The sequence below is a fragment of the Lathamus discolor genome, chromosome 17 (genome assembly GCF_037157495.1).
Source record: "Lathamus discolor isolate bLatDis1 chromosome 17, bLatDis1.hap1, whole genome shotgun sequence".
NCBI lineage: Eukaryota > Metazoa > Chordata > Aves > Psittaciformes > Psittacidae > Lathamus > Lathamus discolor.
In genome coordinates, this window is record NC_088900.1 from 4,903,812 (window position 1) to 4,929,193 (window position 25,382).

The 25,382-nt window shown below is 44.5% G+C and overlaps 1 protein-coding gene across 3 annotated transcripts in view; it reads right to left on the minus strand.

Moving 5' to 3' along the window:
• Positions 1 to 3,063: 3,063 nt before the first annotated feature.
• Positions 3,064 to 25,382, minus strand: part of FLI1 (Fli-1 proto-oncogene, ETS transcription factor) — a 79,339-nt gene continuing 57,020 nt past the window's right edge. For all 3 annotated transcript variants that reach the window (XM_065697331.1, XM_065697330.1, XM_065697332.1), the window contains 4 exons: positions 20,670 to 20,738; positions 7,808 to 7,870; positions 6,494 to 6,541; positions 3,064 to 5,529 (listed from right to left, as the gene is read on the minus strand). In XM_065697331.1, coding sequence (XP_065553403.1) covers positions 5,000 to 5,529; positions 6,494 to 6,541; positions 7,808 to 7,870; positions 20,670 to 20,738 — 710 coding nt within the window. In that variant the 3' untranslated portion in view covers positions 3,064 to 4,999. The remainder of the gene's footprint in view (positions 5,530 to 6,493; positions 6,542 to 7,807; positions 7,871 to 20,669; positions 20,739 to 25,382) is intronic.

Sequence of the window (25,382 nt, forward strand, 5' to 3'; positions counted from 1 at the left end):
TGCTGCAGCAGTTTATACTGATTGAAGGGTCTGTTCAGGTGTAAACAATGACTATCACCATCACACCTGCTTGCACAGTGCCCCATTACACATGCAGGGATTTCTACCTCTCTAGATGAAACAAATCACAACACATAAAGCAAATGATGTGTTGTGTGGAATTCTTTCTGTGACCTTAGTTGTCTCCTAGTTCTTTTCTAATAGGATGGAAAAGTCTGAGTTTTATTTGCAGCGAGTTCTGCTTTTACAGATGCAAATCGTAACATGGATGTTATGCTAGGTATCATGCAGAAGTATACAAATAGGGTCTTTGAAGTGAATTTATAAACCCCAGTCCCCTTACAGCTCTAATTAACACCAAATGCAGCAGCGCTCAGTTTGACGTGGGAGAACGTCCTTTGTTAGGAAGCAGGCTGAAGTCAAACAAACTCATTTCACAGGGTCATTAAAAATACTCTATCTTCCCAGCAAAGCAGCCAGTATTACTATTACTGTAATAGTGTAACAAAGCAAAGCTGGCTCCTTTAACCTGGAATTTACAGACCAATGGCTCTTTTCTGCTGGTGGTAGGGGTGGGAAGAAGCAGCTGGGTTCATCTGTAATTAAACATATGTTTAATACAAAGCTTCAGGCATAGTCATTTACTCTCATTGTGAATGGTAAGAAGAACAGGAGATATTACTAGACAAGTCCAGTTTCACATCAGATATTTGCACCAACAGAATTTATGGCAAATATCCCATGTGGTTGACATCCCATTAGGACTGGAGTATGCTTGTTGGGCAGCAGTATGAGAAATGCTTCCACCTCTTCACTAATGGGAAGGTCCTGGCATGGGGAAATCCCTCTTCCTTGCATTGGATGCATGCTGGATATCTGCAGCTGTTTGGAAATTCACCCTCTGAGTACGACTCTTAGGTGTATAAAAGCAGTTAAGCTGCTAGAGGATGGGTCCTGGCATCCAGGGATTATAGGCAATATCTGTTTATAGGAGGTGAAATGTGAAGCTCGTTCTAGTTTGTCATATATAAGCTAGATCCCACTCCCTGTTTGAGCTTGGGGAGGAGAACAGAAATACTGGGTGAATACTCTATCACTAGACATTAATAGCTAAACTAGCACTGATTTCAATGAGAGCTGAGCTTCCCGGTGAGGTTTGAGTTCTGAACTTCAATACAGAGGTTTTCTGCCATCCCTGTTGACTCACGGCTCACAACCATGTGATCCCAACCATCTGTTTGGTAACTTTTCTGACTTAAGCCTGAAATATTTGAGTTCCATCTGCCTTCTCCTCCTGGGAAAAGCAAGAAGTATCATTAATACCATCAAATTCCTTGTTTGTTTTCTCTCAGCGTGTCCCAGAAATGTGGGTTGTGAGGGGAGATGTCCCTGTTATCACCCCTAAAGCTTCAAAGATGGCGAAGTCGGGCTGCTGCCAGAGTACAGGTGCGCTGCTCCCATCTGTGTGTTATTGCTTGTTCTTTACCTGAGGAATGGAATAATAAGATCTTATGAAAGAGCTAAAAGGTGCCTGGGAAGTGCCTCACCAGTCTGAGGCTGTCTGGCAAACTGGTGTGAGATCTCTTTGCTCCAAGATCTCTTTATTCCCTGAGAATGCAGCCTGCTGTGTGCAGCAAACTCTATCTAAAGCTGAATGTTAACAAATCCTAGCAAAGATTAATACCACCAAGTACCCTGAGGAGAAGCATTGAAAGGAAGCAGGACCTCTACTATGGATGCTGCTAATCACCTTCCACCTCAGTCTGGGCTCCTTTGAGATGTTGCAAGAACAGACACTTCTTAAATCGCTGGTTGTTTTCAAGTCTTTTCACCAAGGATCCTGCTGGCCAAGTTTTGCCTTCAGACATCTTTGCACTCTGACAACCTGTAGATTCTGCCTTTTGACTTGTCTGTGCAACCCCAGTCCTCAGATGTTCCTATTCCCGGCAACTGGGCAGGCACACCATGTTCAAATAAACCAGTTGATATCTCTATTGATGATGCATAGCCAGAATGAATCTGGATAGCACTATAGTAAAAACAATAGTGATAAGCAAAAAACCACTTGCTCTAATGACTAAATTGAGCAACTATGGCTGAGTACACAAAGGGAACAGCTCTATGGTGGCTGAACACACTCACATCACTCTTTTTCAGAGCCCAGGCTTGCTAATCAAGCCAGTGAAAGCTATTGTACTAGAAACCAAGCAACAAAAGGTTGTGTGTGGAGGAAGGAAATGGTGTGCTTGTGCAGTTATGTGTTTCTAAGGGTTTATCAAATCGGCAGAAAGATCAAGCTATCTCTCAGGACCACCGTGCGTCTGCAAAAATACAGGAAGTGCCTTTGCTTGACCTTTATACACAATCAGAAGATTCCTTGGCAGTGCTTGTTTGTGCAGCCTCTTACTCCATCTCAGGAATGCTTTGGAGCACTGGTTTTCCCTGGGGTTTGGGGATAGGTGAGAAACATGAGCAGGCAGGCTGGTAATACATTCAGCATTGCACATCTACCTTGTGTCAATGGCTACTCAAGCACTCTAAGGAGCAAAGAGATGGAGATGTCTGTTGGGGCAGTCATGGCTCTCAACAGTGCTGTGACCCCATCACGGGGGCCTGCCACTGTCCTTGTGCAAGACACTTCACCTCCTCGAGCTTCGGCTGCTCTACCACTTTGTGTCTCTCCCTCTCTCTCTCCATGGACAAAAGATGGAGCCTGAGTTTTGGACTTAGACACTTCAATAACTGAATTCAGTCTGACAAACACCAGCTCCAGAGACATGGATTTTCTGGACTAAGTGGTTGATATTGTTTCACAGTGATAAGGATGGATTGCCACTACTATGAAGCTGCTTTGCTTTCCTTTTTAGCTCAGTTTAATTTAGAGGCAAAGATCATGCTTTATCTGCAGGTATGAGAGGGGAGGGAGAGAGTGGGACAATATGATGCCTTAGAGAAGAAAACCACCATTTATTTTGTCACATTTTTTTTACATCATCCTCCTCATACAACAGTTTCATTGTAACGCTTAATACAGTTTAAAAAAAAAAAACCAACCCACCAAGATAGCTTGCAAAATTATATATATTTTAATATCCAAAAAGTACATTGCATACATATAGTAGCAAAAGCCCCATTTCCGTGGGTAATTTCTTCATACTTAGATTTTGCGATTATTGCAGTAATGTTACTTATAAACACCCCGAAAGCACTAAGACCTAAACTGATTAGCTCGATCTGATTTTTCCATTCTGTTAAATAATGGCATCAGTGCTTCTGTTTAAAGTTATGAGCAGACTATAACGTTCTGGTTTGAGGCTCCCGTCCTGCAATCAGACGCACATGGACCAAATCTTGCACCCACACAGAGTCCCAGAGGTTGTGTCTAGACTAGATATTTGTGATCCTGTTAATTGGTTGCCAGTTAATACAAGTGAGCTAATAGGTTGTACATGGAAGTCTCACCCCCCTGTAGACATCTGTTCTAAAACACAAATGCTTGTGGTTTACTCTCTCTTTATGGCCATTTGTGGATCATCAAATTAACATGTGCAAAATTAGAGATGGCTGAGAGGTTTTGAATGCTTAAACTGGAAACAAAAAGCCCTGGTGAGAGTTTTCCGAAAGATGGTAGGAGAAATATTGGATAATTTTATCGATGAAGTGGTTAAGATCTTTCCAAAGTTCAAGATTTTGGTGCAAAATCATCCAAAGTACTTAAACAGTTGCTGCTACATGCTTTCAGTCAGCTTCAATGCAAACTAAGTGGAGTTAATTTGTAGACAGGCCAATGCGAGGACAAACTCTCATCTAGACAGACCCAGGGAAATCTGGAAGGTTTCTGGCTACTTTGGGGATCATTATGGATCCAATTGCAGGACCAAGGCTCTCCCCAACAGATACATTACTCCTGTCTTAATTTTTCTTTTCTTTTCTATTATTTTTTTTTTTTTTTAGCAAAAAGTACAAAGCTCCAGCCCAAATGTACAGATTGAAAAGATGTACAAATTACATTAAAACAAAAACAAAAACAACCCACAAACAACTGAGCTGATAGTAACAAAAAAAACAACAAACCTGCATTTGTGACCGAGGTCAACTCGTTTTATTTACTCTTTCTTTTAAAACTGTGAGATATAGGGAAAAAAAATAACTCTGCATAATTTATACAGTAATTTGCCTTCTGATTTGTTGACCCTTTGGATGACGGTCTGACAAACGCACAGCGTTCGCGAATCGGTAGCTTGTAGCGATCCCTAAGGCTCTGGCAGAGCTCAGGGGCCTGCTGTCATTTCTTTTCCTTCACTTTTGCTTTCAAGGAATGTCTGTGCTTGACATTAGGTTACTTTTTGTTCTGGTTGCTGCTGTTTCTGGAGTTAATACACAGTCTAATGAAGTTGTACACTCTAGAAAAGTTCCTTCAATGCCCTTTACTTCTTAAAATATACATGTACATATATATATATGAATATATATATATATTTAATTTCCAGTTGGGTGAACATCCTCATCTGCCTTAAAGCTAAGATTCCAGTTGCGGTCCCCTGCAGCCCCATGTCCTCCACTGAATGGTCAAGTGTCCTACCCTCTCCACAGTGAGAAAAGCCCCCATGTAGTCATCTTTTCCTACGACCCACACTTGGATCTATGTCTCACCAAAAGCCTTTGAATCCTGAAAAACTTCTCACATCAAAAAGCTAATAATCATTCCAGGTAATGGCAAACAATCTTCATAGTCAATTCCTATGGAGGACATAAGCGTTAAAAACCAAAGAAAATGCAGAGTACTGGCCCAAAGAAGCATCCATCTCTCAGTTCAAGACACAAGAGGCAAAGTTACACAAGTAAAAGGTTTGGTCCAGGAATAACCAATATCCAGTTTTAATTCTTCCCCAGAAAGGCCACAATTATCCATTAAGGGTCCCCCAAAAAACCGTAAAAATCCCAGAAGTAAAGAAAAGGTCCAACCAGACTGATAAAGGCCACTTGAAGAAAAAAGCATCTAGTAATAGCTGCCCAAGTGTGGTGATACATGGGCATTGGGATGGCGAGGGACATTGGGGCTTGGGTAAATGCTTCCTGCAGGGGAGGTCCAATAAGGTGAGGCTGCTCCAAAGAAACTGGATGATGTGACAGGCATAGAAGAGGGGTGCGGGGGTACAAAGTTCACCTTCTGCTGATGGGCATGGTAAGACGGCATGTAGGAGAGATCTGATGGATACTTGTACATCGATGATTCAGTGGGATGAGGCTGAAGAGCCTGGGCAATGCCATGAAAGTCAAATTTGTAAGCATACCTTTTGCCATGCACTTTGGTCATAATGTTCTTATCATAGTAGTATCGGAGGGCTCGGCTCAGCTTGTCGTAATTCATGTTGGGCTTGCTTTTGCGTTCTCCCCAGCGCCGCGCCACTTCATCAGGGTCTGTCATCTTGAATTCCCCATTGGTCCCTTCCCACGTGATACAGCTGGCATTGGAACTGTCCGACAGCAGCTCCAGAAGGAACTGCCACAGTTGGATCTGCCCGCTCCCTGCGAGAAGCAAGCCAAAAAGGAAAGGAAATGACATTGTGTTTCCTGCTTAAAAGCAAAGACAAAGGCAGGAAACAGAAGGACTATCTCGATCTTTACTGGGAACTGGTCCTTCAAGCTTTAGAAAGCCCTACATAGGAATGGATAAACTGTTCCCAGCAAACAAGTTAGTCAACCCTTTGTTCTGTTCGTGAGTTTGAGGTCAGATTAGATTTCATAATGGTCGCCTTTGGCCTTAAAATCTTGGGGCTATTCATAAACAGCCTTTTTCCTGAGCATACTGCTCTGCAGAGCTCTTCACGGAGCAGTTAACACAGTATACTCCAACTCTTTGGTTTCTTACTGTTTTCCATGGATATTGTTTTGGATACCTACAGTTTTCTTTCCAGTTGGTGATCCGAGTAACATAAGACTATTTCTTCTGCAGACTAGGTAACTCCTGGTTTTATCTGGTGTGGTTATACTCATAGTAAAGAGCCATATGAGGAAGTTTCCTTACCAGCATTCAACATGCCCGAGTTTCTTTAGTACAAGCAACATCCACCTCAGGTCTCACTCCCTAAAGTCAGGGATTGTTTTCTACGGATGACATTCTTGGGACGGTTATTACATGGTGACTTTCAGAGGTGTTTTGTGCCTTCCACTCAGATAAACCATAGTGGACACTGAAAAACTAACCTGTACTGCAAATCTGAGAGACCAGCATTGAAGTCCCCCATAAAACTCTCCTCAGGGAATGCTAGTTTTGGGTGCGAACATTCAGGATGGTGATTTTGTCCTGACAAAGATGATGTTGTATCACTTTCCTCACTTTTCTATAAGAAGTTTTGCAAAAGCACTCACGAGAGCACAGCTGCTGTGGTCAATGTCTCTCATGGCTACCCCGGTGGTAGAGAACAACAGCTACTCATGCAGTAGCTAACCCGTTTGATTGTGGTGGTCTGAAATGTAAAGCTGAACTCACCTGGATTAGCAAGACGGCTACTAGTGGGCCCCAGGATTTGATAGGGATCTAAAAAAAGAAGACCCAATAAAAGCTATTTTAAAAACTGATTTATCCAAAAGAAAAAAACAGTTCATTATTGCTTATTCTGCAAACCAGTTCAAATGTTCGTTTTCTCTCTTTACTCTTACTGTCTCTCCTCCTAGGGCCTGGAACAAAACCTGATGTTGTTCCTTCTTTCTTTTTTAGCAAACAACCACTAATTATTTATGGAATCCCAAATGGCACAGTGTTTCTGGCACTGCTTTCAGACTTGCCTGCTTTCAAAGTCTGTAATCTCTTTGGACATACCCTACACTTATGTGTCAGCTAGAAAACATGAAACGTGAAAAAAAGAAGCGTGGGATAGTAGAACAGTGACAAATCAGGGGCAAATACATTTCTCCTAATAAAAAGAGCTGGACAGCAGATGAGATTTGCAAATTCACTTGTTAGCAGTTGAGCTTGTTTCCCTCTGAAGTGAGGGAATGCAATGCTCACCCAACTCCCCCTTACCGAAGCAAACAGGGCATTAGACAGATGGGAGTAACACAATTTTGATCACTGGCTCCAACAAGGCTGAGTGTTTCGTGAAAACCCCACAATGCATTTATTAGGAATGAATTCTTTCCCTTTTTCAGGGGCCTCCTCAGCCCTAATCTCTACACTTCTCCTTTGCTCCTCTCTGGGTTTGGTGATTTGGATCTATAGCATTTGCTCGTGGATTGAATCGATGCCAAAAGAACCAACCCCCTAAGAAAAAAGAAGGGATAGAAAGCAGCTGTGCAAAGCAGAGAAGGTGGTATTTAGCTTTTCAAAGGCCCCTTGGGAAACCGGCAGGAAACACCACTGCTTGCTGCCCAACAGGGTTCGCTTTTCTTATTTGGTTTTCTTTGACGCAGGGGAAGCCCTGTTGATTCTGTTTGGAGATACTTCCACTGGCCATCCCTGTGGCCGAGGTGAGGAGGTAAAGAGCAGACATTCCACCAGCGCAGCATCAGCAGCTCCATGCCCCTGGCTGCTTCCCCACCTATAGCGCAGCGCATTGGGGTGCTTCAAAGGAGATGCAGCTCATGCTGGGCACTGCACGTGACTCAGCTGAAACAAGGATGTTTCTTTTGAATGGGGAAGGACAACGCAGGAAAATAGAAACAGTTTGGTTGCTGTTGACTCATTATTCTGAGACTTCCCTGTCAGGCTCTGCTGTTTGTGCTGTACTGCTTGACACTTGAATTCACCCGGTCTAGTACAAATCTAACTACCTAGCAAATGCAGCAGGACAAAATCAACACTTACCTGGCTGGGGCCGCTGCTGTTCTGTTGTCTTATTCACATTTTGTGTCCCTGCAACAGGAGGGCCTGTAAAAAGAGAGAAAGATCTTATATGTACTAGAACTGAAAAGGAGGAATGAACAGAGAACAAGGCAAGTACAAGATACATTGAATGGGAATAAAAGCAACTGGGATGGGAAAAGTTTTCCAATCTCAACAGCTGATGTTTCTGAAATTGCATTACAAAATGAAGAGATTTGACTAGAAATTAAAGATTTCACTGTAAAATGAAAATACACAGGTGAGGCAAGGAAAATAGTATGTAATCCCTTTAGTAACTTCAGTCTTTCATTTCAACTGACCTTCCATTGTGTTTACACCCATGTTTTGAACAGAAACTTGGATTTTTTAAATGTATAAATTCTGACCTTCTTCCACGTTGGAACTTTTTCCACTAATTTTTTGGAAATGCAAATTCTTGTTTTAATTAATCTAATTAAAAATTAATTAATCAATTGATTTAATTAGAAGTTTTTACACAAAAACTTTCGGGTTTATCAAATCAAACATCTTGTTGAGAACATCACAGCCATTTCTATAAAATCCTTTAACATTAATGTCTGTTCCTCCTTTCATATAATTTCTCTCTGGGACGAGCTTTTTGGGTGATACCTGAGCCTGATACATCTGATCATGGAGCAGAGCCATTGCACTCAGTGGAGTCTAGGGTGCAATTCATCCCATCCAAAAGGAGCCTCACTTCCGCTTATGCCAAGGTGACGGAAGACCATGGGCAGAAAAGGAGGCTGAGATGAACCTATTTCCAGAAAATACATGGCAACTTTAAAACCCAAAGACTTGACATGCACGATGAGGAAGCTATTTTAAGGAAAGAGGATAAAGCATCCTCTGGAGTGACATTCCTAATGCTCCTCTGCCCATGCTGCTGGGAAGGGCTGAGCACTGCCTTGTGCCCCAGTTTGCTGGGCTGCAGACTCCCTGCAGAAACATCCCAGGCACTTGAACATTCCTCCCGGCGCTGGGAAAGCCACAGCAGCTTTGAAATTACAGCCTTCTAGTTATTGGCATGAAAAGGAAAACAGAGCCAGGAGAGGGAAGGGGAGGGGAAGAGAGGGAGAGAAAGAGGAGGAGGGAAGAGAGAGGAATGGGGGGACATGGAGCTCGTGGAATCTGCCTGGTTTTATTTTTATTTTACTCATTTGGTTTCTTCCCTTTTTTTTTTTTTTTTTTAATTTTGATTTTTTTTTTTTTTTTTTTTTTTTTTTTTACAGAAACCACAAATCCCGCTGCAAATAGATCAGCCTGAAAAACAAACCGCTACAGTTCCAGCCCGGGACAAAGAGCGCGATGGGACATCTCTGAAGGAGGGGAATGGGCAGCCCCAGCCCTGCTGTCTCCAGAGTGAGCCCTGTCCCTGCTCCCATGGCTGGAAATGGGTTTGCAGCTGGGTGCTGCTGGGGAATTTATCCCCAGGCTCAGTCCTCAGCAGTTGTTATAAATAAGATGCTGTTTGCATTTTCCTTGCTGGAAACCCATCGTGCAAATCCCAACTTCGTCTGAGTGCACACAGAGCTTGGGCTGCTGCTCTATCAGAAAGCAGGAGAGCAGGGATGAGGTCTGAAGTAACCACTGGCTTTTCCCATGTCCTCTTTGCAGTCAGTCCTTGACTTTCATTTCTCCCCTGGGATATCCTTCTAAAGTATTACAACTGGAGATGTTAGAGCAATGTTTTGGGAAATATTTGGAAAAAAGCCTAAGAGTTCTGCCTTGAGAGAAAGGCAAATCTTCAGAAATTGCCACTGATGAAGATGCTAAGGTACATTTTGATTAGCTCAGTCGGAAAGAGCTTTGCCATTAGGTAATTCTAATGGAAATGTCACTCAAACGGTGATCCTGTTAAAGGTGGCAATTAATTTTCAAACAGAAAAATTCTTTTCAAATTAGGGGAAAAAAAAAATCTTTTCCAAAAACTAGCAGCACTCATGGAAAATTTTCCATTTTCTCTGATTCTTTTGGGTCAGATAACTGACCCAAGTGAATCCACTGCTACAAATGGGCTGGTTGATTCCGATGCATCGGCATGTTTAGAGCAAACAAACAGGCCATCATCTGGACAGGTGATCCTCCTCCTCCTCCAGATGGAGAAACTTTGTCACAGGTGAGGAGCTTTCTTTGCTCACAGTGTCACAGAAAGTGTGTAAAATGCATCTCCTGAGGGGTTTTTTAGCAGCAAGTGACATTATTACAATCAGTTGTGCTGACCAGGCATGTATTGCTATGGCTGCTTGGGTGTTACAGGATCCAGACTGGTTCTCCAGCTGCTCTCAGGTCTCCCGTTCAGGAGCCTTCTCTTCTCCAGGCTGCCCCAGCCCAGCTCTCTGAGCCTGGCTCCAGAGCAGAGCTGCTCCAGCCCTCGCAGCATCTCCATGGCCCCTCTGGACATGCTCCAACAGCTCCACTTGCTGCTCACACTGCTGTGGATGCAGCCCAGCACACGGTTAGGATGAGGCTTAGCTAAGCATCATTAAACATGATAGTTAGCAATAGAGGCACAGCTATTGAATGTGTGCAATCAGCTACTGCGAGTTTCCAACTCTTTATTTCCCTCTCAAAAAAACAAAGTCCAACTGCACTGAGCTATTTTGGTTTTGTTTTCACACAAATCTGTGCAATGTGAAAGAACCACAGCAGCCCTCCCAGCTTCCAGGCCCAGGCTCTAAAGCTGAACATATCTAAGACAAAATGGAAAAGGCAGAGCCAGGGAACCTATCCAGAGATTCAAGTTCCTGCAAAACCAGCATCATTCCCAAGACCTGACACCCAGTGACTCAAAAAGGTCCTACAGAACTCCAGCCAGACAGTCAGTGACAGGGTGAGTCTTATCTGTCATTAAACCCACTTGGATTTTACACCAAAACTTGGAAATTCCATTAAGAAGCTTTGGGCTGAGGTCCTTTTCTGGTGTAAAGCAGCAAACAGCTACAGTGGAGTTAAGGGTAAATTTATCCCAGCTAAGGCTCAGGTCCCCAAGCCTGTTTTAGACTTGAAAGGACCAGTGGAACAACAGTCCTATGACAAATGTGCGCTCAATACAAAATGGAATTAAAGAGCAGAAAATAAATCATAGATGCTTTCAAGAAATGTCATTTTGCAGCTGTCTGGTTTATGTCCAGAAACTCCCCAGAATGAATGCATACTCTATTATGAGTAAGGTAAAGGATATTAATAATGCTTTGCACTTTCACAGCACCTTTCAACTAAGGATCTCACAGCTTTGCAAACATTCACACTCACAGCACGCCTGGGAAGAAGGTTAAATATCATGTTATTTATTTACATGCATAAATGCACTTTCCTCAGGCTTTACATGCTTTTCCCAGATGAAATGGCTTTCCCAGAAAGCAGACTGCGTAGCATTGGTCTCTGGACTCCTTCTAACCTTGGTCTATGCTTTCTCACCCCAAATGTCCCTTGGCTCCTACCTCTCCACCCTCCACGCCATTTGGAAGTTCTCATCCTCTGCTGTGCAACTCTCCTTTCAAAGCCTATTGATACCTCTGCAATTTGATGTAAATCAGAAACAACACAGTGGTGAAAGAAGGCTGACAAAAAGCTTAGAACATGGCAGAATTAGCAGGATCAGCAGTGGGCATTGAGAAGGCTCAAGAGTTGAACTACATTATCCAAACCTCCGCAGTTTCTTCTTGTCAAGCTGTCTGATGCAACAACAGAAGGACTTGATGTGGGGTAGAAACCAAGGAGTGAATCCCAGGGATCCCCTGACTGAGACTGTGGGACGTGGAGGAGGAGAACGGCTGCACATTGTGCTGTGGAAGTGTGGGAGGCATGGCACTGCCATTGGGAAGATAAGGCAGGCTCCACTGAGCCACCAGCCCACCTCTACAGACACACACCCCCCCCTCCCCATCTCACAGCTTGAGTGCTACTTTGCTCCTGTTCCCCATACCTCTGGATCGTATTTAGTCTAAACAGACTAACAGGCTCCAGTATTGCTGGGGGCAGATGGACAGACACGCACAGACTCACTTCCCTTGGAAACCAAGCTGAAAATCCCCAAGCAGATTTCCACAGCACAGCGAAGATGATCCCAGATGCCTAGCAGTCCTTTCAGCCTGAATGCAGTCCAATGGACAAGCCATTGGGGAATCTGTGTTTAAGATATGATGTATTAGAGAGCAAAGCCTCTCTGATAAGCTTTAGAAAGTTCTTAAAAATTATAAATCTGAGAGCTTGAGGTGGAGGGGAGAAGCTGGGGGGGCGGATTTCAGCTGCACAATAGGCTCACAGTCCCTGTGTTTCCTGAGCTGCTCGCTAAGTGCTGACAGCCTGTTCATCCTGCTCTCTCCATAGGAGCTTTATTAGTCGAACCAGATTCAGTCACTGTTTTGTGCTACCAGCCTTGATAAGAAGGAGAACAATGGGCACTGGGATGGTAATATCCCCATTTGTCAGGCCTTTTTTGTTCTAGGATTGATGCAGTGGGGCTGGGTCATTTATGGACTGAATGCTATAGGCACTATAGGGGAATCCTGTTTGAAATGCTGCCTATGCTGGCATAGTGCCCTTAATTACAAGCAACGCTGGGAAGGAAAGCATAGCATATTTATCCTATTCGTGGCATCACTGGCAGCAGCAGCAGCTCTTTTCCAGCCAGGCACTGTCTGCTTTATGAGCTGCTGGGGCTCACTGTCAAGGTGCAGAGTGACTGCTCTGAACATTAGCTCCTCTGTCAGCCCCATGGGCAGTGTCACGCTGGGTTAACACAATAGCCATGGGACTGCATGTCCATAATGAATAGCATCCTGAAATTTAACTCTACATGTAACACAGGAGCATCCAGACACTGAGCCCAGCCTCTGCGAATGCTATCCCCATCACATTTCCCTCACTAGAAGTCCTGTCACAGAGCTGAGCATCGCTTGAAACCTCCCAAGAAGCTTTCATACCCCATCTTTCTGAAGTCAGCTTTTATAGAGGATGTTTACAAGGGCAGGTAGGGACAGGGTGAATTTTAAGGTCCTTTCCAACCCAAACCATTCTGGGATTCTAGGATGTCTGGAGAAACATGCATGCAGCAAACTGATGGAGGCATCTAGATTCCCTAGCATGGTAGCTGCTAAGCAATAGGAAGAGCCCCCCATCTCTGCCTACTGGAGCTGATATCTCCAAGGACGTTAGACAGCCAGTGAGTGGAAAGTGGCTTGTTCTAAGTCAGGAGGACAGAGGCAGAAAGGAAATAGAGGTAAGTTTCCCAAGTCTCAGTGACTTGTCTGGCTGCTCACTACACTGCCTCCATTTCCCTTTGAAATGCATTGGCAGCCTCAGACCAAGTCGGTCTGGCCAACTCAGATGATTAATACCAACAGTAATGACTGTAGTCATTTAGCCATCATCTACTGGATTCCTTACCACAGCATCTTGCGGTGATTTACGAACAACAAAGGTTGAATGACCACATTTCTCCTGACAGAAAAAAAGCCCAAACCAGAAACACGGAACACCCCATCTTACTTGGTTAGGGAGCACAGGCACTGTATTTCCAGACAGGACTTGTACTTGCAGACTTAAATGAAGCAAATCAGAGTAAGGGAAAGGAAAAGGCTGCCAATCTAAGGAGGGCTATGGGATCCATGGGATTCTCCATGCAGAACACAGTCTGGTTTTTGCAATGAGTCCTTCTGCTTCAGTAGAAAGAAAGGATTCTGGCTTGGTGGCTGGAATTTAAATTAGCCTCTCTAAATGGGGAAAGCAGAACCAGGTGCCCTGGGGGATCCAGACTTGTGATTAATATAAGTGGTCACTTGGGGTCTATTTTGCGGCAACTACTTTATAGGGGGAGAGAGAAAGAAGGGCATGGGACCTCACCGCGTTCCCTCCCGGAGCGAGGTTGTGTGTGGTGGCACTATTCTGGTACCCTGGAAGAGTCCCAGTGCGGGCGCATGGGAACAAAAAACACTCCTGCTGCAAAGCAAACATGTAAGCAAGGTCTGCCAAGCTGCTGAGCCCTCACACTCCGGCGTTTAACCTCCTGGAGATCGCATTGAAGAGGTGGGGTTGTGTTTAAAGCCAGTTGGAGAGAAGAAACCTAGACTGTGGGTTTCTGGAGGGGCAAGGAAGCCAAAAACACCTCCAGCTCCTCCTCGAAACATTAGATGCATTGTTTGAAATGATGGCAGCAAACATTAAAGTTGTAGAGTCTGTGAAGTTCTTCCCCAGCCCACTCTGGCTCCAAGTACACTCACTAAATGCTCCATACATACAGAGCAAAACCTTACAGTGTCAGCAGCAAGAGGTTTGCTTTGATGCAGTTGTCCTTAGCACAAAGCTGTGAAGGCTCTGGATGCTGTCATCTGTCTGTAGGAGGTTTGACAGAATGGAACAGGACTAGAAAGCAGAGCATGAGGACTCCTCTGGCCTCTTCAAAGAGATGGTTCAGGCAGTTAGCAACCAGCTTCCCCTAACATTTAGCCCTGTGGCACACACCCAGGTGCAAGTTACATCTGTATCCTAACTGTGTACACTGCGGCATCGAACTCTGGGCCACAGCATCATTTGTTTTGCAGTGAATTACTTTTCAACTTACTGTTTCTGCTAATTAAAACAATTGCTTTGCACATATGCCACATGTCATGCTGTATGCTATTCACAGCCAGTATTACTCTGCTTGTTCTCAACTTTGCAGGGCCTTCAAGCACCAAACTCATTCATTTCTGCTTCAAGACCACATTACACTAAAGAATCACCAGCACGGGGATCAGATGTGGAATTAAGCAATTCTAGGGCTCTCCACTAAGAGGAAGCAACAAGCTAAGTGGAGAATTTCAATATAACTCCCATTCTACATGATCAGACTATTCCATTATTTCAACATTAGCAACAAAACAATATTATCAAACATCTCTACGTTGTTATTAAACTGCTCCACAGATAACTGGCATAGAGACCAAAGTCCAGGCTTGGAACAACATTGGGTTTTGACCTGAAGTCAACCCAAACCAAGTGTGAAGGGACCGACTGCTGGATTTACCAAGAAACCTGTGTCAGAACACGGGCATGAAAAACAGGTTTCACCTGGGGAATCTCTGAAAGTAGCTGAGAGCCCAGTTATGCATTGCTGTCCTTAGAGAAACACAGATCAGAGTGATCAAAAGCTTTTGATTTAATTCCAATACTAGATTCAGCATTAGATTGAAGCCACAAGGATCTGGAGCTTAGTGCATGCACAGAAGCGGGATGCAGGACTTTCAAAGGACTTTCATTCTGCTTGCACATGGGGAAGTCCCTTCTGTGGCAGGTCACTGGGATCCGGCCTGGGATCTGTGATCCCTCTCCCTCGCTAGCTTTATCCTGGCAGGGTGACACGAAGGAGCTCCTACGCACTGCAGCCCTAGAGCCTGGAGCTCTGCTCCCCTCTCAGACGAGCTCTGGCCCCTGAAATCTGGAGTCGCTCCCTGTTTGCCTTGAGGCACAGGCGACAGCCCCCAGTTGTGCCAGTGTGGGTAGAAAAACACCCCCGGCTGGAACTTCCTGATCCCCGCCTGCCTTACCCTCTGCAGCACTGACAAAGACACGTTATAGAGGACCAGGGGAAGCAATGAGAATGATGTTGTTGTTGTGGCTTTCCTTAATAGCAGCAGCAGAAGTCCCAATGCACGATGCATGAAGTATGTGTCCTAAGAATCCCTCCCAGAGAAGCAGTCTCTTGCCAGTTAACATACATGTTATGCCAAGTTGCCGACAAGAACAGCCACATGCTGGCACGTTACTGTGTAAAAACACAGACAACTGCGTATTATGAAAGGCACGTTTCTGAGCACCCTTAACACACATATCTATATACACATCCACCCAAAACACATGCAGGTTGTGCACAAACAGCACTGAGTGTATTTCACCCCCGCAGCATACAGGGAGGTAAAGCCATCCAGTTAACGTGCCGGCACTCCAAACCACTCAAATTGCAGAAGTATTCCTGCAGCAAAAAGCTTGACGCAGCAATACACACAAAGAGAAAAGGGAAGGGAAGAGACACACGCGCAGACCTCACGGCTGCATTTTGCACAGCGTTTGCCCGTTTAACTCACTAGCAGGAAGCAAATTTACTCTTGTCTTCGTAAACCAGGCAAAGCACTTCCAAGAGCTTTTCACAGGAGGGACTGCACCCCAGCAAACATGCACACCCCGCCATGTGCAATAACATTGCTTGCAGTGCACCCTAGGCAAAAAAATAATAGCTCTTTTGCTGGGAGAAAAGGAAGGATAATGGTTACTTAGAAAGTGCTCCAGACAAGCTGTCAGGTTGAATTCAGAGAACTGGAGTCTACTCTGGGACAGCGCTGGCTCAGGGTGATCCCTTGTGAGTTGGGTTTCCTGCCTGCTACAGCTTAAAGACAACGATTCTTTGTTCCCAGTTTTTCTGGTGAAAAAACACACGCCTGCCTCCGAAGAGGGTCAGGGAGAAAGCAGACAAAACACTAACTCTGGAATTTCAAAGGAAAACAATTAGAAAAAAAAGAAAGGGAAAAAGGAAAAATCCGAGCGCGCTTGCTACTGTCTCTCCTGAAATCATAAATCCCTGGGTTGGCCACACAGTTGAAGCACCAAAAAAGCCTCCCCTTTTTCTGCTGCGGAGCTAAAACTGGGATATTTCATCACCAGGCACACAAATATCATTGACTAATGTTTCAGCGTGTACAGACAGTGGAGAGGGCACAAAGCCGCGACTGCTTTTTCTCTGCCACCACTGAGACCGGAGGGTTTGCAACCTTTGCTGCGAACACGAGGCCTTGCTGACACACTCCAAAGAAGGATTCGCTGGAGCTGGTCAGTATTTTTCACACCTCAAAAATGGCCTTTTCAAGAGAAGCATTTTATGCAGGAATTTGAGACTATTTCCCTGTGGGAACCGTGCTTACGCAACCGCGGTGCGTGCGGTCGCGTTGCCCCTCTCTTTCTCCAGTGCCCCCAGATTCTTGAGCCTGTCACTCCAAATTGTCACTGAATTTGACAAGACGACGGGGTTTAAAGAGTTTACACCGATTGCAAGGAAAAGGCTGGGGAAAGAGGAGAGAGATTGTGGGCCTGATGCAAGAAAAGCAGCTGCATGGCCTCGTATTTTGCCTGGTACCAGGGAACCTGTGTAAGAGATCTTAGTAAATGCTCCAACATCAGGAAACTCTTCCTCAGGGGCTCACAAGCACAAACCCACAGGAAACCACACTGCGTGAGTTTCAGAGCTCCCCGATGTGTTTATCTACTTAAATCTGCCAACAACCAAAGAAAACCTACAAGCAAACACACCTTATACCCAAACATCCTCATTGTTCACACAAACACTTCTCTAATGCAAACGTAAACAGGGGATAGCCACAGACTAAATCCTTCGCATTCATTTCCTACATCCATATTCATGTGTTCACATACAAATTTCCTCCCTCTTTGAAAATGATGGTAGCAGATCCGTTTTTCCTGTGTGCTACTTGAATTTAGGTTCGATTTATGAGACTTTGGGTTAGTGCTGGTTTACCACTTTTCTTAGCCTTAGGCTGAGCCTGGCGTATGGAGGACAGTGCTGGAGGAGTTACGCAGACCTCAACATACTTAAAAGTAAGCATGGACTTTAAAAATGCCTTGGATTGAGGCCAGAATGCTCACAGCCATGAGGGACACAGCACTTTGGCCTCCTAAATGTTGTTGTATGTGAATATACTTTCCATTTCCCTATGGAAACCTACTTAAATGACACCATTCTAAAGGCGAGCAATTTAAGATCCCCATGGACTCGGGCAGATCATGTGGGCTCAGATTCTTCCCGCATGTCTCCAACACCTACAGTAGGTCAGTCATTGCTCCAAACAGTGACGGAAAATGACACCGACCATCTCGGCAGTGGAGCGCTGGGAGCGGGACACAAATCTTTCCATTCACCAATGAGAGCAACCTTGTTTCATTGCCCAGAAAATGGTTCCCCAGCCAAAAAATCCTGGTGATTTTCATTAGAGCAATTTATTTCTCAGAGGCAGCTGAAGACAATTTGTACCAATGACGCTAAATACCATACTTTTGAGTGTTTATGAGGAGAAGCAAAGAAGCTCAGGCAGCAAGAGTCCTTTGAACACCACGAGGTTTCTACCTATCTGATCCTTCGTGCACCAGCTGTGTAAGTTTACAGTATCTGTTTCTGCTATGAAAGCAGTTTTTCGCCACGTAGGTTCCTTTTTACAGTACGCGGATGGAATATGTGGTCTTAAGCCTAGTGGAAGCGTATGCAAAGAGCATGCCTGGAATTTGCACAAGCAGGTTATTTGCGTTAGCTGTGCGATCTAAGAACGTGCAAGAAGAATTACTGGAGGAGTGAAGAAAACAGGGTTTTTTCCCCATCTCTGACATGCATTGTACTATTTCATCACCTCCTCCTGCTGCTTTGGAATCCTCAGGGGAAGGTGGGTAGAAAAAGGTTGTTTCTCTGGTTTCATTCACAGGCATAGAGAGAAGAAATGTTTACAGTAGATTCAAGATGCATTAACATTAAGAAAAATGTTTTCTCTTTTGAGAAGTTAGGAAGACAGAAGATGCTTACTAAAACCAAAAATCATTATTTTTAAGCTGAAATTCCTTTTCCAATAAAATATCATTATCTTCAACCGAGCCCATTAAAAAGCCCTAAAAGGAAGCAAGAAAAATCTTATTGCTTAACAGGCTAGACAAAGGCTGAGGAATTCTAAGACCAGTTTTATGTCCATCACAAGTTTCTTCTGTGATATTGGGCAAGACACTTCCCTCTGTTCCCCCAATTCCTTATCTGTCAGCCTGTCATGTTCACATGTCTCTTATCCTGTCATCTTATCTCGCAAATAAGATTTGGAGCACGAATAGGTTGCAGGAGGTTGAAGTGGGTTGGTTTCTCTACAACATGAATGAATGCAGAGGATATTTCTGCGTTGTAGGAAGAACTGGAAAAGGAATAGATGGGATTTCAACATTTCTATGCTAGTTCCTAATTTTTATTTGACTGTCCCGTGGGTGTGTTTTGTCCTTTATTGACACATGATGAAAGTACCATGTAAAGTTAAAAACGTCTGGCTGACAGAAATCAAATGCAAACTGCTGTCAGCTGCAGTAAGGAAACACACTTGAGGGTAGTAAAAATGGAAGGGGAGGAGCATTTTTCTTTCTCCCTATCTCTAGGCCCAACTTGCAAAGATAATGGGTGCAGGGAATCCAGAGGAGTGCAGTTTTACACAGAGCATTTCTCTTTAATAAAAAAAATCACAGCTTCTTCCCTTTATTTTTAGCAGCCACCTGGCCTGAGACAGAAAGAGCACAGTCTTGGATGTGTCTGTATCTGTTTGGGGGGGGGGAACTGGGGAGGAACACGTGCATGTGTGTCTGCTCTATTCAAATAGAAGCAAGCCGAGCTTTTAGTAATCTTAAATAGATGACTCTTAACGTCAAAGGAGTCAGGCACAGAAAAGCCTCAACAGCTTTGTCTCTGTAATGTACCATGTTTTATCAACTAATGCCTGTCTCTTGAAGAGAGAACAGCATGCCACGGAACAGACAGCTCAAGTGGATAGTTACACGCTGCACAAAAGAAGCTGCTCTAAAAACCAGGGCTGATATTGCGCCCAGAGTCCAAGACAGATGCTGGAGATGAAACGCAGCATGGTGCAATGAGAAAGAAGTGCTGGCTCTCTCCAGCTACTTCAGTAAAAGACTTTCTGCCTTTCCCCACTATTCTTTGAAATGCAAACTCGTGGCTCATCGATGAAGCCATGTTCTGGAAAGCATAGAAATGTTTATATATGAGATGAGGAAGCTGCCTCGGCACAAGAGCAGACTGCTTCTAGGTGGCTTATCTCATATGGCAGCCCTGGGATTTCACTCTTGTCCCAGAAGCATCTCAAATGCAGGAGGTGAACAAAGTTTAGTGAATGAAGCCAATGTTCCTGCAGTTAGCTGAAGGGAAAGGAAGACCAAAACTCAAGGCTCCTAGTCCTACACAGTATGTTACAGAACACAGGACTTGATTCTTGGTCTTTAACACCCTATTTGGCCTTTAGCAATTCAACAGTCCAACTGTAACTTAGCGTCTTATGTAGGTAAGGGATGTGCATCATGCCCCTCACACCAACACTCATAATTTTAGCATGGCTGAGAATCCAGTTTTTCATTAAAAATAAGGACAAGGACTGTAGCTGTAGAGGAAAACCAGAAAAACCTGACTGAAGGATACACAAACACACAAGTGTGTAATTAACCTTAAAAAGTCAGGGTTTCTCAGCTCTATCTACAAGATCAGAACTTCTAATAGAGTAAAAAACTGGGGTTATTTGAAAAACAAACCCCAAATGTTCCAAAATGAAAGTGTCAGAAAGGTACACTTTAGTTTTCCTTGCTGCTGGAAACTGGCTGGCAGATTCATGAATGGGTTTTGGAAGACCTGAGTGGCACTGACTTTATAATGGAATTTAGCATGAGAAAATTTTATCCTTTCCACTATGAATTTAGAGAAAAATAGTGTCTCAGCCCTTGCTGTATAACTGAGGTTTCAAACTGCTTCACATAAAGAATAGAAAATATGCTATCAGCTCATCAACTCAATAATACACATGTGAAAAGAACAGAACTATGTTTTATGCCATGATACTTTTGCCAAGGACAAGCAGGGGTGTGATTTTCAGCATGGACGATGCTTCATATTGTGAATTACGCTATTTTAACCATGCTCTGCATGCATAGCATATCCGAACACTTTCATGCCAAGGAGATGATGTAAAAAGCCTAGTTTTAACCCACTGTGAGAGCACAGGAAGTCGGGACATTTATATTCAAAAAGACTGACCTTCTTTGGTGGCAAGACGTGAGGAAGCTTCTGTGTGCGATGGAGTATTGTAGACCAGCAGTGAGCTACCTGTAATGGAATGAAAAGGAGTTACTGCAGTCTGAAAGCACTCTGTCAGCAAGGAACCGTGCAGGCAGGTAGGAAGTGCTATCACTAGGATCTAAAGGCCAAGTTTTTCAGACAGTTAGGCATGATGGATATGAAATTCCTTTAAAAGCTTTCGAGCTGTAATGTCACACAAGCGCTACTGTTTCTCCACTTGGAAAACGAAAGGCATTTCCTTCCTTCACTGAGTGTCTTGATGTCCTCTGTTGAAAACGGCTATAGAAGCGTGAGGTTGTACAGTACATTTATACAGGTACAATATCTGTCAAAGCAGAGCCTCTACAAATTAGTATGGCACAGATTGCATTATAGGATAAGGAAGAAGCTCTTCTCTCTCTAGCTGTAATAGAGAATTTTCCTGTTTGAGGAACACGCAGGAGAAGTGATTTGAATTGCACTGTCAGGATCTGAACATTTTTAGAGTGTCACATGCTTGGTTTTGGGCCAACAGCTGCAAACCCATCACTGATACTCCAGCATGTCCCATGCCTTGTGCAATTTGAAAGTAGCTTTCTTGGCTCAGAGTGGTCTTTCCATCCAGCCCCACTCGAAACAAAACTATTCAAGAGGAGCACAAAAAAGAACCCATTGGAAGGTCTTTGTTTTGCACTGTCTATGGTGAAAGTGTTCCTTCTAAGCATTTTCCTTTGGTTCTCCTTCAAACGCTTTGGGAAATGGAAGAAGAGGCCCCATGAGCTCTTGGAAGCCAGCATGTAATACACATTTCATGGTTGTCTAATTATATGTGCTTACCCTGCATAATCTTCTAGGCTCACCTTTCCTGCAGCTCTTTGGAATAGTTTCTGCTGTGTCAGGCAGCGATGTTCCTAACAGGGCTGAGGCCCTTCTTTTGTGGGGACTGGTGCTGTGAACTGGAGCAGGGTACTGCTCTTGCTATAGATTGGTATGAGAAGTGCTTTTACAGACACTTTCTGCTATTCATACCTACATGGCCCTCTACTCAGTGAGATTCTGTCCTATTTAACGTACACGGTCCTAAGCCACAAAGAGCAAACAGTACAGATACTATATAGTGCTGTGCTGCCCCTGAGCATCCCCAGATTCTTTGGCAGGGTTAAGAATACCTCTTTTGCAGGTACTGTAACACTAACTGATTAGGATCCTGTGACTGAGCTGTGCAGCCTCCACATTCCTCTAATCCACATGATCCCAAAAAACACTGACCTCACTTGCCCCTCAGTAGTATTCACAGTATGTCTTGCTTTCCTGTGAGAGCTGAGGATTAGGCAGTTCACTGCCAGAAGTAATAGCCAATTGCAGGTGCTGGATCTTACTGGCCTTGTGTTCCTATGGATTTATTTTCTTCCCCAAATGCAAACAAAGCCAAAGACGTGTGCAAGCCACCATGTACACAGAGGTAGAAGGTGTTGGAAAACAAAGCCTACTCACTAGAGGATGGATGCTACCAGATGCTGCAAGACAGGGGATGTTTCAAAACAGCAGGATGGACAACATGGCAAACTGGGAGGTAAAGAGTTCAAAGGGATCCCAAGGGTACCTTTGGCTGTGAAAGCTGCAGACAGCCAAAGTGATTGTCTTAAATAATTAGAGAGACTGGCTGGGCTTTTGCTGCTATGGGGGGGAATTAAAACAGCTTTGTCCACCTAACTCAGGTTTTCATCAGATGGTTTCTGGCTTTGGCATTTCTTTCTTGAGTATCTGTGGGGAAACTCCTGTCCACTCCTCCTTTTCAGGTTATTTGAAGCAGATCCTGAGCACAACGCCCAGCCTGGCTTGACCCTGCCAGACAGGGAAGTGCTGGGGAATTCAGAAACAGGGTTTTCTATGACTAAATAGGCTGCAAATGCCTGGTTGAGGAGGTGGGGGTGGGGTGATGAATAGCACTGAACAAGCCGGTAGGATCAACCTATAGCTACTTTACACTAAGAAAACGCAGCCCAGGCCACTGGAAAGGGACGGCGCCTCCCCCAGTTTAATTGCTCAAAGTTCTCACCTTTGCCCGGCAGTCTGAGGTTTCTGGTGGGAACACCACAGAAAAGGAAATGTGTTTCCTATTAAGGGTTTTCAATGAAGGAGGAAAAGAGAGAAAGCCAGAGACACAGATCAGGCAGAGAGAGGCCGACGGACAGACAGACAGACAGACAGAGGCCAGGCTGCTCCCTCCCTTACTCACTGGGCAGAACTATGGTGCGGTGAAGTTTCGGTTGGTTCTTCTTCCCCCTACCCCTCACTGGGTCAGTGCCACCTCAGATTAAATCAGCTCCTTCTGGAAACACTGGCATTATTAATAAAGCACAGGGCTATTCTCCTATAATTAATATCAAACACATTACACCTTATGGTCCCGTCGTCGTCCGTCGTCCGTCCTTCCCCCCCCCCCCCCCCATTTCCTTTCTTCTTTTCTTTCCTTTGCATTAATAAAAGAGGAAGATGTGAAAGGACTGAAAAACAGAGCTGAAGAGTTTTTTCCCCCACAAAGCCTTCCTTTGCACAAGGCAGGTCACCCTCCCAAGATGCAGGACCATCCCAAAGTCTATTTAATCTGGAGGTCTGTTTTAGCCTCACCTTCTGAAGGTTATGTGGTTTTTCCTCCACATCTTCTGGTAGAATCAGGGTCTGCTGCATTTAGCAGTATAGTTTTGTTTGGCGTTAATATATGGCTCGAAACCACAAAGCAGTTTTCTGCTTCTGCTTCTCACCGCAGTCTCATTCTTTCCCCTTCAGACTCTTTTCGTTTGTACACACCACACACAAGCGACCCCCCCATCACTAGTAAGGAAAAGGACAGGAGGTGACAGTTCAGGCTTCTTTTGATGTTCATCCCAAACATAGCACGAAAACATTCAGATCTCCCTTCCCACTGCCCGCTGGCTGGCTGGAGAGCATTCACCGGGCAGACTGTGTTTGAAAAAGATACCAGCACAGCAGTCAGTCAGTCTGGAGAACGAGGATGCAGGGGGGTGGACGAGAACGAAAAGCCAAGGCATGGCTTCACAGTTCTGGAGAAGAAACTGGAAGAAGCACTTAAAGATAATGGCTTAGGAGGGTGGACAGTAAGTTCCCTTAAGAAAAAGCAATGGGGAGTCTTTTGAGAGCCTCCAAAGGATAGAGCATGCTGCAGAACTGGGTTCTGCAAGTCTGAAATCTACACAGCAGAGACATCTGTACTCCTGACTGCTTCAAGAGGCCACGGAAACAGGAAACAACTGCATGATTCTGATCCAGACCTAAGTTTTGCTTGAAGACGAAAGGTATTATGAGTTTGGTTTAGTATTGACAGTACTAAACAGCTCACCTGAACCTTCTACCTCCAAACCTAACATTGAGCTTTTGTTGTTCTCTTGTGTATGTTACTGGTGTAGTTTTTCAATCCAGGCTCAGATGTGCCTAAATAATGTACTTCATGGGCAGTTTTAAGAATGATTTCATCCTGATCAGGAGTGTAAAATATTGAAAACCTTCTGAGGAAGCTGATTTTCAGGGGGTCTCTCTTCGCCTGGCTAGCCAACAGGCTTGGAAAGTTCAGAGCAGGTTTGTTACTTGGAACGCCAGCACCAAAGCTGAGGATTCACTAGTCATCACATCTCCATCTTAACATCCTGGGAGGATGAACACCTTTCAAGAGAGAGACCGGGCAGAAGGAATCCAGCCTATAGATCTGCAGCTCCCCAAAGTTCTCCTGGGTGTTGCTGCCATGATGTGCTCTCCACCCTAAGCAGGAGCAGAGCTGGGTGTCTCGGAAACAACCAACCTTCCAAAAGGGGAAAACTCATGAAACAAAAAGCCCATCTCCCCATGGCACTGAGCTCAGAGGCTCGGCACTAAACATCCGCTGGAAATCAGTCTGGAAAAACAATAAGCTCCTTTCGGAGGCGTTACTCCACGAGGGAGTTAACCAGCAATCTAGAAACCAGACTGTCATTAAGGCAGCGCTGGGAACAGCTGCATGGAAAGGAATGCTCTTCAGAGGCTGCCCGACCTCCACTCAGACAGGAGCTTGCTTTAATAGCGACAGCGCTCGCATGACGTCTTACAGCAGCCCAAGGGGCTGAGTGGGGAGAAATTTATAATCATAAAAGCTGGGGATGAGCCAGGATTGAATTCTCCTTTCATATGCATCCATGTAAAACTGGAATAACTGATTTGTCTGAGGCCAGCAAAGCTGCTCGGGTTTTGCACTAGCTTCATAGCATAGAAATGATAGTTTGTAGGCATTGCCCTGGCAGAACACTATATTTTTGTGATTATTATTCAACATGCATTGCAGCAGTGCTTAAATATTGTGACTGCATTAGGGCTCCATGGTGCTGGGTCTTGAGAAGCATGAGATGCAATCCCTGTCCCCCAGATTGGACCAACAAGAAGGCAGGATCACTAGCTCCGTTCTACAGAAAGTAAGCACAGAGGAACTGAGGCAAAGGTTTGTTCCTCCTAATTTCAGGCATGTAAAGGCAATGTGTGAACGAGGGGACTAACATCCTGACTTTCTATGTGCCCTGTTGCTTCTTTCCTATAAAAGAAAAGAGAGATCAGTGTAACCAGGCTACTAACTTAGGGACTTGAGGCATCCAAAGGTAGGTAGGATCAATCAGGAATTTGCTCCTGAACAAATAGCAGCAAATGGTA